Genomic DNA, 12,987 nt, shown 5'->3' with positions numbered 1-12,987 from the left:
GCTGACGCCAGCCTCAGTTTGAATGACCAAAAATCCTGCAGACTACTGATTTGATCAGTTCCGGTGGAACACCAGTATGACCCGGTAGGAAAGATTGTTGCCCCCTCCCTTTTCTATGATTAATGGTTCATGTCACCGGTCCCTTCTGTTGCCCCTTAGCGGAACTTCTGGACTGCCGAAAAAGATTCTGGTCCAACCCCGAGTTGGTGGAGACATTTTGACTATACTTGGACCCGCCTGACCCCACCCAAAATGGCGCCGGTACAAACGAAACTCGCAATTCCCCGTTGTGTTCCGGATGCTCAGACTTGATATCATGAGATATGTATGCAGTTTTTGAAGCACATGGCGGGAGGGGATGAGTATTGCTTGAACATTCAGACAATGAATTGATGTTAAGTTCTGATGCATCATTGATTACAGTATTATTAAAAGTTCGAATTTTTTTTTACACTGATGGTACTTGCCCACAATGAATTTTCGATATGATTTTATTGCACTTATCGTACCTTGATGAAATAAAACGACCACCGACTCAGTTATGTTTTCCTCAGATAAATATGCCCTCATGTACAGTTCCAGTCTGCTCCGTGGCTGGCCCACGTGGTTGTAGGCCTGCATTTGTACGTCAACATTTTTTAAAAATAAAGATTTTGTGAAAAACAAATATAGTCGTAGCTCTTGGATTGGTAAGTTCGAATACATAGCCATTGTTTCCGATCTACGTAAAATACAGGCGAAATAAAGCAAGTCGATTACTGAAAGGTTAAAAAGCAAAGTACCCAGAAATATTGAAAATATGAATGGTCCAAGTTTGTTGCGTGTGTTTTTTTAACTTTTGTGCAACATAAGGCCATCGATAAAGGTCCCGGTGTTCTGTTTTACCTTGTATGCCACATATCTCAGGGAAATTGTTTCAGATGCCCCTAAACCAGACCCGGTACCACTGTAGACCACCCCGCCTCCTCGAAGGAGAACACGAGTTCACCCCCACTTTACACTGACTGCCCTTTTGTTTCGACCCCCCCTACACAAGATCCGCAATACCACACGTGGGCGATCTATGCAATGTGCAGTCCATCAATGATTATGCCTCCCGCACTACCAGTCCCTCTGGGCTTAAAACGCCGAGATGGAAGGGACTGCACCCCGCGGAGATAGGTCGAATACGTGGTAAGTAAAAGCCTTTTGGGTTTATGCGCGCGGATGTGTTTTAAAACGCTGCCCCCACCCCTTCCTTTTCCCCTTCTTTCTGCAGGTCACATCGGAACATCGATTAAAGAATGGAGAAGACTTAAGCAACACGCCGACGAATTTGGGTGATATGAATGCACGCGTGTATGACCGGATGTGGATAACTCGACTGGATATACGTTGCACGCATTGACTTTATAAGAGAGATGTTTTTGTACGACCTGAGTGATGAGCAAACGGCCGATGGAATGGGGAAAAAGGGGGGGTCTGAACATGGTGCCTATACACGACGAGCAAACATAGATATAACACTCCCTTACTTAGAAACGACTATCTCTCTCTGAACCCAACGACTGGAAGGGGGGGGGGGCCGAAACAGAAACTTGACGGGTTATTGCAGTATGACAAAAATATGACTCCAACCGGCCCCCGAATAATGCAACCAAGAATGACGTGCACCTACGAGTAGGTTCATACGATAACTAAATAGGGGAAGGTTCAGGGCTATTCCAGGGTGAGGTTTACCCAAGTATCCTCCTCCTGGAAGACTAAGAATATTGTCAATGTTTAAGATTTACCACCTCCTTCTTGCACCCTCATAGACATGAAACTCGAAGCTGCCCATTGTTCCCCCGACTGACACCCTCCGTTGCCTCAGCCTGGATACCCATTCGCTAATAACGATTCAAAGACCCCACCGTAAGTACTAGCCCGACCAGGTTAGTTCCCGAACAATTGACGAAAGTGTAAGTATTTGCAACAGAGGCCAACAGCAAAAGACGGCCAAACAAATTAAATAGGATACTAAGGATGCGCAGCATGCAGGAGGAAATATCTTTGGCCAAGTACTGTTCTATATGTTGTCTTGAGTTCTGTATATAATACATGTACCCCCCGCCTGAATTCATGTGTACGTAGTATATGGATTTACGTTGTCCCTCAGTCTGTGTTTCTATATAACATGACCCCTACTGTTTTGTGTTGTGTGCGCATTAAATGGCCTATTATTGTACACGTTTCTCTCTCACTCTCTCTCTTTTTCTCTCTCTTCATTTTGTACGTGTACCGAATAGTTCATTTAAAATGCGGACGACTCTCCCTCCGAGGGTCCCCCCTGTTCCCTCTTCCTTTGTGTGGTAACGTTGTGCCCCGCCGGCACGAGCCTGATTGGTTTTCGAACACAAAGGTGTTCGGCAAATTGACAGAAACTAAAACAATTGTAATTTGCCATATTACTACCTCTCCTTTCTGTAAAATGATGGAACTTGAATTGGCTATGAAGGAAAGGACAGGTTAGACGACTGAAGTCCCCTAATCTGGCCTTCTTACAGGAGGACTATATGTCAGTGGCTTTCTGTTCTCAGCTCGTTAGAAACAATGCCCAGATTGCCCCACCCCTCTGCACCCAAGTACGGATGTCCAAAACGTCCCCGTTTTCTCCCGATTGGCCCCAGCTCCATAACACGAAGTATAACTGATGACCCCGATTAACTGTTGCCCCCCCCCGAGAAAAGAATGTTTAGCCACTATCCCCCTCTCTCATGTTGATAGAAGACTGCCAGGGCTAGGGTCAGAAAGCTACATACGTCATGAATGAACGCCAAATAGACTTAGTACAAACTCAGTAGACATGCCTGTATACATGCTCCACAGTGATAACTCCTGACCGTGACCGATGAAACGTACCCCCAACTACCTAGATCTGGGACGGAATTGAAATATATAAATGTCTTCTCTTGCCAGTTCGCTAAAACCTGTTTTGTACCCATTCAAGGATACACAGTCACCGGAGGAGAGGGGCTGGACGTGACGCACAGCCTGGCCACAGATCATGAGGCGCGTGTGACCTCGACCTAAGATGGAGCCGCAGAGCAACGGGACGCGGGACGATGCACCACTCTCAAACGCAGAAAACGAAGGAATGGAGGGCTGCCTTGGAGCCCTCTACTTGTTGACCCACGCGTGCCAGAAGTCCCCGCCCCTTTGAGCCCGATTGATGGACCTGCCTGCGCATCACCCTTTTGCTCCCTTCGTCCGTCTCAAAGATCCGGTCCCACTCCGCCCTCTCCTCCCTCGATTATCCAACAAAACCCCCTTCTATCCTTTCCACGTGGATTTTGACTCAGAGAAAGAAATGCAGGTGCCCAGCATGAGGCACCCTTAAAAGAGATTAGTTAGGAAACAGGACTGTGGCCTAACGGCAAAGGACAGATCACACCCTGCGACATGTAAAGAAGGACCCGAGCTGGACCTATAGCTCCACCGCCGGTAATCAACAGCGCCAACGGAAGAAAACAAACTACCAGAGCCTACCAGTGATGGCGCAAAAAAAAAAAAAAAGGGGACACCGTAACGAAGACCCCCCTTTTTGTTTCAAACTTTCTACACCCCCTTGACTAATTGCTTGTATTGGACTAAATTCCTCCCTCAACCACTTTTTGCCTGTAAAATGTTTCATCGGTCACTTTTTGAATACGACAAATGTAAATTTATATGTATTTCACCTCGTATGTCGCATCAACTGCACACGGTTATACGCAAATCCACCAGTATTGACAAACGCTATTCCATTGACAACACACGACTATATGTACACCCCGTCAGCTATGATAAACACGCAAATGACCTAACTTATGTTAAAAAGCGGCGACAGTGGAAAATGACAATGTATATGTACATAAGCGGCGTTCATTTGTGTTCACCCTCGCCACTGTTGAAGGTAAAGCGAAAGTCACGGCACAGTGGCCCCGCCATCTTGTCCCCTTTTAGGCCCCATCACGAACATAGATAGTAGCCATTTTGTGTGTCATGACCTCTCTGCCCACTGCCAATAGCCTGCATCTCTCTCTCTCTCTCTCTCTCCCCCCCCAGCCTCGCAAGTATTCCCCCCCGCGCCCCGACAGCCCCCGGTCTCTCCTGTTCGGGCCATAAACGCACCACTAAACACGACCCTGTCTCCGTGCTGAACCCCTGCCCCCTCGCTCTTTCGTCCTACCCATAGAACAGGCCCTTTTGGTAACCTCTTCCTCCCTGCCCGATTGCCCGGCCTGATCCCAGGCCATCACCTAGTCCAACAGATACAGTTTATTGCTCCCTACAGTAGGACCTCGCCTCACATCAGAGGAGCAGGGATTAATCAAGGCCTTCACACCCCTAGATCTGACCGACACCCCTGCATTCCTCCCAGGAACACCCTTCCTCTCTTCTGATGACCCCACCCCCCCCCGCTACACCTGGCCTCTCGACCAAGTCCCATATCATAAAACTAGGCCTCGTGGATGTACCCCCTCCGGCCCCGCATAGCGAAACATGATCTTATCGCCTGCCCAACCTTAGATCTGACCACCCCCTCTTGCCCTTGTGTCCTGTTGGGACGTCCGGCTGCAGATTACAATCACATGTTACATTTGGGAGGGGAAAACAACATCAGAGCGACCGGTATGGGAATAGGCCTGAAGCTGGGATTCCAAACATGCCTTTCCGTACTTCAAAGTGTCTTTATTACAATAAGGAATGTTTGTACATCATAAACCTGTGTATAAAAGACGGAGCCGTAGAGAAACTTGTTAGAGCACCTCGAGAAGATACCCTGTTGTCTGATTTGACGTGTTCTGTTCCGTCGGAAATAAACTCCTGTTTCCTGCCTTCCAGTCTCCAGCGCCTGCCTCTTTATTTGGTAATCGTGAGTTGGGTGAGAAGCGGCTAACTCCGGGCAAACATAGAAAAGGGGTAAAACGACCTGATCTGCCTGAACCCTTTTTCATCAACACACCCCAGATTTCCTTACTGCTCCGCCCTGCACACACCCCAGATTTCCTTACTGCTCCACACTGCACACACCCCAGATTTCCTTACCTCCCCACCCTGCACAAACCCCAGATTTCCTTACTGCTCCGCCCTGCACACACCCCAGATTTTCTTACTCCCCACCCTGCACAAACCCCAGCTTTCCTTACTCCCCACCCTTCACAAACCCCAGATTTCCTTACTCCCCACCCTTCACAAACGCCAGATTTCCTTACTGTCCCACCCTTCACAAACCCCAGATTTCCTTACTCACCACCCTGCACAAACCCCAGATTTCCTTACTGCCCCACCCTTCATAAACCCCAGATTTCCTTACTCCCCACCCTGCACATACCCCAGCTTTCCTTACTGCCCCACCCTTCACACACCCCAGATTTCCTTACTGCCCCACCCTTCTACAAACCCCAGATTTCCTTATTCACCACCCTGCACAAACCCCAGCTTTCCTTACTGCCCCACCCTTCACAAACCCCAGATTTCCTTACTACCCCACACTTCACAAACCCCAGATTTCCTTACTCACCACCCTGCACAAACCCCAGCTTTCCTTACTGCCCCACCCTTCACAAACCCCTGATTTCCTTACTGCCCAACCCTTCACAAACCCCAGATTTCCTTACTGCCCCACCCTACACTCACCCCAGCTTTCCTTACTCAGCACCCTTCACAAAGCCCAGATTTCCTTACTGTCCCACCCTACACTCACCCCAGCTTTCCTTACTCCCACCCTGCACACACCCCAGATTTCCTTACTCCCCACCTTGCACAAACCTCAGATTTCCTTACTCCCCACCGTTCACAAACCCCAGATTTCCTTACTGCCCCACCCTTCACAAACCCCAGATTTCCTTACTGCCCCAGATTTCCTTACTGCCCTACCCTGCACAAACCCCAGATTTCCTGACTGCTTTACCCTGCACACGTCCCAGATTTCCTTACTGCTCCACCCTGCACACACCCCAGATGTCCTTACTCCCCACCCTGCACAAACCCAAGATTTCCTAACTGCTCTGCCCTGCACACACCCCAGATTTCCTTACTGCCCCACCCTGCACAAACCCCAGATTTCCTTACTGCTCCATCCTGCACAAACCCGAGCTTTCCTTACTCCCCACCCTGCACAAACCCCAGCTTTCCTTACTCCCCACCCTGCACAAACCCCAGCTTTCCTTACTCCCTACCCTTCACAAACCCCAGATTTCCTTACTCCCCACCCTGTACAAACCCCAGATTTCCTTACTGCCCCATCCTGCACACACTCCAGATTTCCTTACTGCTCCACCCTGCACACGCCCCAGATTTCCTTACTGCTCCACCCTTCACAAACCCCAGATTTCCTTACTCCCCACCCCTCACAAACCCCAGCTTTCCTTACTCCCCACCCTGCACAAACCTCAGATTTCCTTACTCCCCACCCCTCACAAACCCCAGATTTCCTTACTGCCCCACCCTTCACAAACCCCAGATTTCCTTACTGCCCCACCCTACACTCACCCCAGCTTTCCTTACTCCCCACCCTGCACAAACCCCAATTTCCTTACTGCCCCACCTTGCACAAAACCCAGATTTGTTTACTGCTCCACCCTCCACAAACCCCAGATTTCCTTACTGCTCCACCCTACACACACCCCAGATTTCCTTACTCCCCACCCTGCACAAACCTCAGATTCCTTACTGCTCCACCCTGCACACACCCCAGATTTCCTTACTGCCCCACCCTACACTCACCCCAGCTGTGGGATAGGGAAGTGTTTTTTGGTATTATAATGCAGCAACAGCTTACTAATATTACTGCAAATAATCTTTTTGAGCCTCCTCCCATTTCCTAAATGTGAGGTCCTGTTTTGATCTAAAACAAGTTTTTTATATATGTTGCATGTTTTTGAAAACCAAGCATTCCTCTGCAAAATGTCAGTAATAGACTCCCATTCATCACTCACACTAAAATAAATTAAAGAAAATGGTATTTAAAACAATCTGTTTAAGAATGATTAAAGTTCATCAAGACAAGTCTATCTATAAAACAGAGCTAGCTCTATCAGGGAGCCCCTTCAGAGGCTGGGGCCCTGGGCCAGAGCCCACTTTGCCCATGCCTTAAAACGTCTCTACCCTACGCACGCCTGTTTTCCTTACTTCCCCACCGTACACAGCCCCAGCTTTCCCTCTTGCCCCGCCTATTCTTACAGTTCACTCCCCCCACATAGAGCCCCCACTGGTGTTATTATTTCTACCCGTTTGAGCCCTCACTGCAGTCAAGACAAACCCCCCATTCCACCTACCTTTGAACCTCCATGGCCCCATCCAAGACACCCTGAGACCCCCACGGTGCTCACCACCAGACTCTAGAGAGCCCCCCACCACCAGCCTCACTGCAGCCCCCACACAGAGCCGTCTACAGAACTACTGCCCACCCACCGAACCCCACCACTGCCCGGACTGCAACACCCAGAATCCGGTGCTCCCCCCCTCCTGCCCCACCCCATAGACTCCTCTATACCAGCACTGCCCACCCTACCGACCCCCGCCACTGTCTGTACTGTAACACCCAGAGAGGCTGCCCTCCCTCACTAATGCCCCCGCGCTGAGAGTCATCTCTACCCACCCTCCTTGCTTCTACCCCTGCACACGTCATCTGTAGCCCCCCCCACCTCCGGAGCACACCTTTACTGCCCCACCGGCTCTGCCCCTCACCTGCCCTAAATCGCGCCTTCGAGTATCACTCCCGCCCCCGCAAACCGCACTCCGCGCCCGTATTCTACCCCAGTACAGACTCCACCGCCCACTAGATCACCCCTCCCCCTCCAGGCCCCACGTGGCGATCCTCACCTTTCTGCACCCCGGGGCTGAGGCCCCCCCAGGACTGCGGCTTCCCTTCCTTCAGCAAAGTCTCACCGACGGGGTCTGCAACGAAACACAAAACAGAGCAGAGGTCAAACCCGCAAATTCACTCCATGAAGGTAGACACAGACCCGCGTCAGCTGCGCAGCGCCGAGAACCCGCAGGAGGAGGCGGCAAGCGCTATACAACCCCGGCTACTATGGCGAGGCTGGTTAGTGTGAGGATTAGGATTGTTCTGGGCACTACTGCTCGGGCTGTCGTTGTGGGGTTGGTTTATTAGTGAAATCGCTTTTAGGATTATTGGTTTAAGCTACACTCTAGCTATGATTATTAATAATATAATTATTATTGTTGTTGTTCTTATTGTTTGTGTTATTGTTGTACTATGTTCACCTTGTGTTTTACTTTAACGAATTATATACCACTCAAACCCCTCTACCCTGCTGCCCTCTGGTCCTTTCTTCATGTTCACAATTTTTTTCTTTAATAAAACCATTATCCCGGGCAGTCCCGGCTCCGTTTATTTTTTGCACCTTTTTGTCCTGACCGGGCTAAACCCAAAGAGAGAAACGAAAATATGTAGTAAAACCATCAGAATAAAACATGCAACAATTCCAAGGTCGATTTTGATCGTGAGTTATTTGATGTCTGCAAATTAAATATATTTTAAATCGTTCCTGTGGCGGAACTTTCACGAAGCTATCGAGGTCGTTATTGTCGGAAGAAATTATTATTTCGGCAAACGAAATATGAACGACTTTTCCGCATTAGCATTTCAACTTCGTTTGTAATAATTTTGTTCGCAATATGAATCGAGATTAAGTAAAAATAAGCATACAGGAAAATAATAATAATGTTAAAATATTCGAAATATTGCAGGGGATAGAAACGGTATGGTGTTAAAGTTAAACGGAAAAAATGAGAAAACAAAAAAACGAAATGCTGTCTTTCTTATGTCTTGCGGTAAGTTTCGGGACATTCGCCATTCTATTATATTTTCAATGTTTTTTTTCCCTTCTTAAAGAGGGATTGCGTTGATTTGAGCTGATTTAAGGTTGGAAGTCGGGGAGAAGTATTTTAATGCTGTTTTACGCTCTTGTTTTATCCTCCAGCCCTCGGCTTCTGAAGCCAGGAAACGCGTCCAGGAAAAAGGAAATCCGACTTCCGACAGAGCCGAGAGGGGAGAGCTTTAAAGGGGGACAGGAGAGCAGGGGCGTCAGAGCCGGGAGCAGGGAGACGGGAAGAAGAGGTGAGAGATGGAGAAGAAAGAAGGAAAGAAGAGGAGGAGAGGAGAAGAAAGAAGAAAGAAGAGGTGGAGAGAGGAGAAGAAAGAAGAAAGAAGAGGTGGAGAGGAGAAGAAAGAAGAAAGAAGGAAAGAAGAGGAGGAGAGGAGAAGAGGAGAAGAAAGAAGGAAAGAAGAAGAGGAGGAGAGGAGAAGAGGAGAAGAAAGAAGGAAAGAAGAGGAGGAGAGATGAGAAGAAAGAAGGAAAGAAGAGGAGGAGAGGAGAAGAAAGAAGAAAGAAGAAAGAAGGAAAGAAGAGGAGGAGAGATGAGAAGAAAGAAGGAAAGAAGAGGAGGAGAGGAGAAGAAAGAAGAAAGAAGGAAAGAAGAGGAGGAGAGATGAGAAGAAAGAAGGAAAGAAGAGGAGGAGAGATGAGAAGAAAGAAGGAAAGAAGAGGAGGAGAGATGAGAAGAAAGAAGGAAAGAAGAGGAGGAGAGATGAGAAGAAAGAAGAAAGAAGGAAAGAAGAAGAGGAGGAGAGGAGAAGAGGAGAAGAAAGAAGGAAAGAAGAGGAGGAGAGATGAGAAGAAAGAAGGAAAGAAGAGGAGGAGAGGAGAAGAAAGAAGAAAGAAGGAAAGAAGAGGAGGAGAGATGAGAAGAAAGAAGGAAAGAAGAGGAGGAGAGGAGAAGAAAGAAGAAAGAAGGAAAGAAGAGGAGGAGAGATGAGAAGAAAGAAGGAAAGAAGAGGAGGAGAGGAGAAGAAAGAAGAAAGAAGGAAAGAAGAGGAGGAGAGATGAGAAGAAAGAAGGAAAGAAGAGGAGGAGAGGAGAAGAAAGAAGAAAGAAGGAAAGAAGAGGAGGAGAGATGAGAAGAAAGAAGGAAAGAAGAGGAGGAGAGGAGAAGAAAGAAGAAAGAAGGAAAGAAGAGGAGGAGAGATGAGAAGAAAGAAGGAAAGAAGAGGAGGAGAGGAGGAGAGGAGAAGATCCAGAAAGAATAAGAAACAAAGGTGAGAGGAGAGAAGAAGGATGAAAGAAAAGACAAGAGAGTGAGACAATGAGGGAGAATGAAGCAAGAAAGAAGGAGAGATTGAGGAGAAGAGAGGAAACAAGAAACGAGCAAAAGGGGGGAAGAAGCATAGAAGAGAGAGAATAGAAGAGAGAGGGGAGAAAAGAAAGAAACAATGAAGAAGAGGTGAGAGGGAGAGCTTTTAAAGGGGACAGGAGAGCAGGGGCGTCAGAGCCGGGAGAGGGGAAGAAGAGGTAAGAGAAGGAGAAGAAAGAAGGAAAGAAGAGGAGGAGTGGAGAAGATTCGGAAAGACTAAGAAACAAAGATGAGAGGAGAGGAGAAAGAGAAGACAAGAGAATGTGAAAATGAGGGAGAAGGAAGAAAGAAAGAAGGAACAATAGGGGAGAAGAGAGGGAACAAGAAAAGAGAAAAAGGGGACTGAGAAGCATAGAAGAGAAAGGGGGATAAATAAATAATTAAGAAGAGGTGAGAGGAAGAAGGAAATGCGGAATGATAGAGAAAGGAAGACGAGAAGAAGGAGAGATAGAGGAGAAGACAGGGCACAAAGAACGAAAAAAAGGAGAGAGGGAGAGAGAAGCATAGAAGAGAGAGGAGAAAAGAAAGAAACAATGAAGAAGAGGTGAGAGAGGAAGGAAGAAGAGAAGAAGGGATTCAGAAAAGAGAAGAAAACAGGGTAGACAATGGGAGGAGGAGAGAGAATGGAAGGAGGGAAGAAAAGAGATAAGAGAAGAGAAGAGAAGCGACACTTTGGGGTGAATAAGGTAAGAAACCTAGCGATGAGAAAGATGATGGGAAAAGAGAGGTGACAAAAATAGAGTTGGAGGAAGGATGGACAAGAAGTAGAGATTTAAGAGGTGACAGAAGAGGGAGTGAGGCAAAGGAAAGACTGAGAAGTGGGAAAGAGGAAGAAGAGAGGGCGGGGAGAAGTGAGAAACAGAGAGGAGAGAGGTTCATAGGGGGATCAGGACAGCAGAGCGCAGAGACGGGTAACGCGGGGAGGGAATAGAGAGAGAAAGAAAGGGATCGGGGATGAAGAGAGAGAGAGAGAGACAGGGAAGGAGATGGAGAGAGATGGGAAAGGAAAGAAGAAAGGAATGTAGGGTGATTTAAGGTGGTCCAAGAGTTCAGTAGTGGCAGGAGAGGGGGAAGGAGATGGGAGAGAGAGAGGGTAAAAAAGAGAGGGGGTTGAGAAGAGAGGTGAGAGGCAAAAATGATAAGGAGAAGTGGCGGCGGTTAAGAGAAGAGGGCAGGGAGAGGGGATGAGCAGAGAGGCAGATGAGGGTAAAAGAGCAGGAAAGAGCCAGAGAGGGGCAGAGGAGATGGAAAGAGCGGGGACTGGGCGAGAGGAGATGGAAGTCAGATGGGAAGAGAGGAGGCGGCCAGGGAGAGAGAAACAAGAAAAGAGAGCGAAAGGGGAAATGATGTGGAAGGGAGATGGTAAAAGACAAAGGGGATGGATAGAAAAGAGAATGGAGAGTGTGGCAAGAGGGTGTGTTTGATGAAACATCTAGGAAGAAAGGAAAGAAGGGAGGGAAGGGAAGGAAAGGAAAGGAAAGGAAAGGAAAGGAAAGGAAAGGAAAGGGAAGGGAAGGGAAGGGAGGGAAGGGAAGGAAGGAAGGAAGGAAGGAAGGAAGGAAGGTGTATTTAGAGGGGATGAGAAGGAAGGCTGAGAAAAACCCCATCCTACAAAAAAACGGAAGAAAAGTTTGCTCTCGAGGGCAGAAGCATCAAGCAAAGAAACGAGACGACAAAGGGGAACAGACACTCATGAGGTGGGAACGGCGCTGGGGTCGCGGGGCGTACGCACAGTCTCCCCTTAACCCACACACATCACACGCACCAGAAAGCACCTTCACTAGGCGCACGTGGCCTCAAGCGCAGCGCGAGCGCCGGGTCACCCCCTCGCGCACTGTCTGGGCTGACAGGGGCGAAATGGACGGGTCTACCTGACTGATACACCCCCTCCCGCAACGCACCTGTCGGGGCTCCCTGGGCCGTGAGGGGCAAAGGACCGGATCCGGCTCTATCTGACAGGCACACCCCCACCCGCACCGCACCTGAGGGGGGGGCCTGTGAGGGGAAAAGGAACGGCTCTACCTTACAGGTACACCCCACCCGCACCGCACCTGTCGAGGCTGCCTAGGCTGAGAGGGGGAAAGGGACGGAGCCAGCTCTACCTGACAGGCACACCCCCTCCCACACCGCACCTGAGGGGGAGCACCTGTGAGGGGCAAAGGGCCGGATCCGGCTCTATCTGACAGGCACACCCCCTCCCACACCGCACCTGAGGGGGAGCCCCTGTGAGGGGCAAAGGGCCGGATCCGGCTCTATCTGACAGGCACACCCCCTCCCACACCGCACCTGAGGGGGAGCCCCTGTGAGGGGAAAGGGTGTGAGGGGAAAGGCTCTACCTGACAGGTACACCCCCACTCGCACCGCACCTGTAGGGGCTCCCTGGGCTGTGAGGGGGAAAGGGACGGAGGGAGCCGGCTCTACCTGACAGGTACATGTTGAGCAGGAGGTGGGACCCTCTGGACTCGCGCATCTCCGGGAGGAACTGGCCCAGGAAGGGCCCCGCCGCCTTCATCTCTCCTCGAGCAGCCGTCCCCCTCTCCTGCCTCGCCGGCCCGCCAAAATAATACACTTTATCAAGGAAGATAGGGGCGACAGGGAGACAGAGTGACAGGGGGGGGGGGGGGGGGCGGTCTCCCAGCAACCTGTGGAGATGTCACGGGGGGGTGGGGGCTCCTCCCAGCAATATCCTCCACCGCCGCATCCTTTTTAATTAAAGTTCTGATCTGATTGCGTGGCCGCCTCCTGCCTGCACCATAAAGCCCGCTGCCCCCTCCCCCCCGCACCCCCTTATCTCGGCACCATCGCACTTTTAATAAAAGTCCCCGC

General features: G+C 49.6%; 1 protein-coding gene across 1 annotated transcript in view; it reads right to left on the bottom strand.

The window, feature by feature from the left end:
- FEV (FEV transcription factor, ETS family member) overlaps positions 1 to 12,703 on the bottom strand; it is a 44,775-nt gene extending 32,072 nt beyond the window's left edge. The window contains exons 1-2 of the mRNA XM_078683512.1: positions 12,583 to 12,703; positions 7,828 to 7,902 (exon numbers count right to left, since the gene is read on the bottom strand). Of these exons, the coding sequence (XP_078539638.1) occupies positions 7,828 to 7,902; positions 12,583 to 12,673 (166 nt within the window). The 5' untranslated portion in view covers positions 12,674 to 12,703. The remainder of the gene's footprint in view (positions 1 to 7,827; positions 7,903 to 12,582) is intronic.
- Between the last annotated feature and the right edge of the window lie 284 nt (positions 12,704 to 12,987).

Source organism: Lissotriton helveticus, chromosome 3_1 (genome assembly GCF_964261635.1).
Source record: "Lissotriton helveticus chromosome 3_1, aLisHel1.1, whole genome shotgun sequence".
Classification (NCBI taxonomy): domain Eukaryota; kingdom Metazoa; phylum Chordata; class Amphibia; order Caudata; family Salamandridae; genus Lissotriton; species Lissotriton helveticus.
This window is presented reverse-complemented; position numbering and strand designations above follow the sequence as displayed.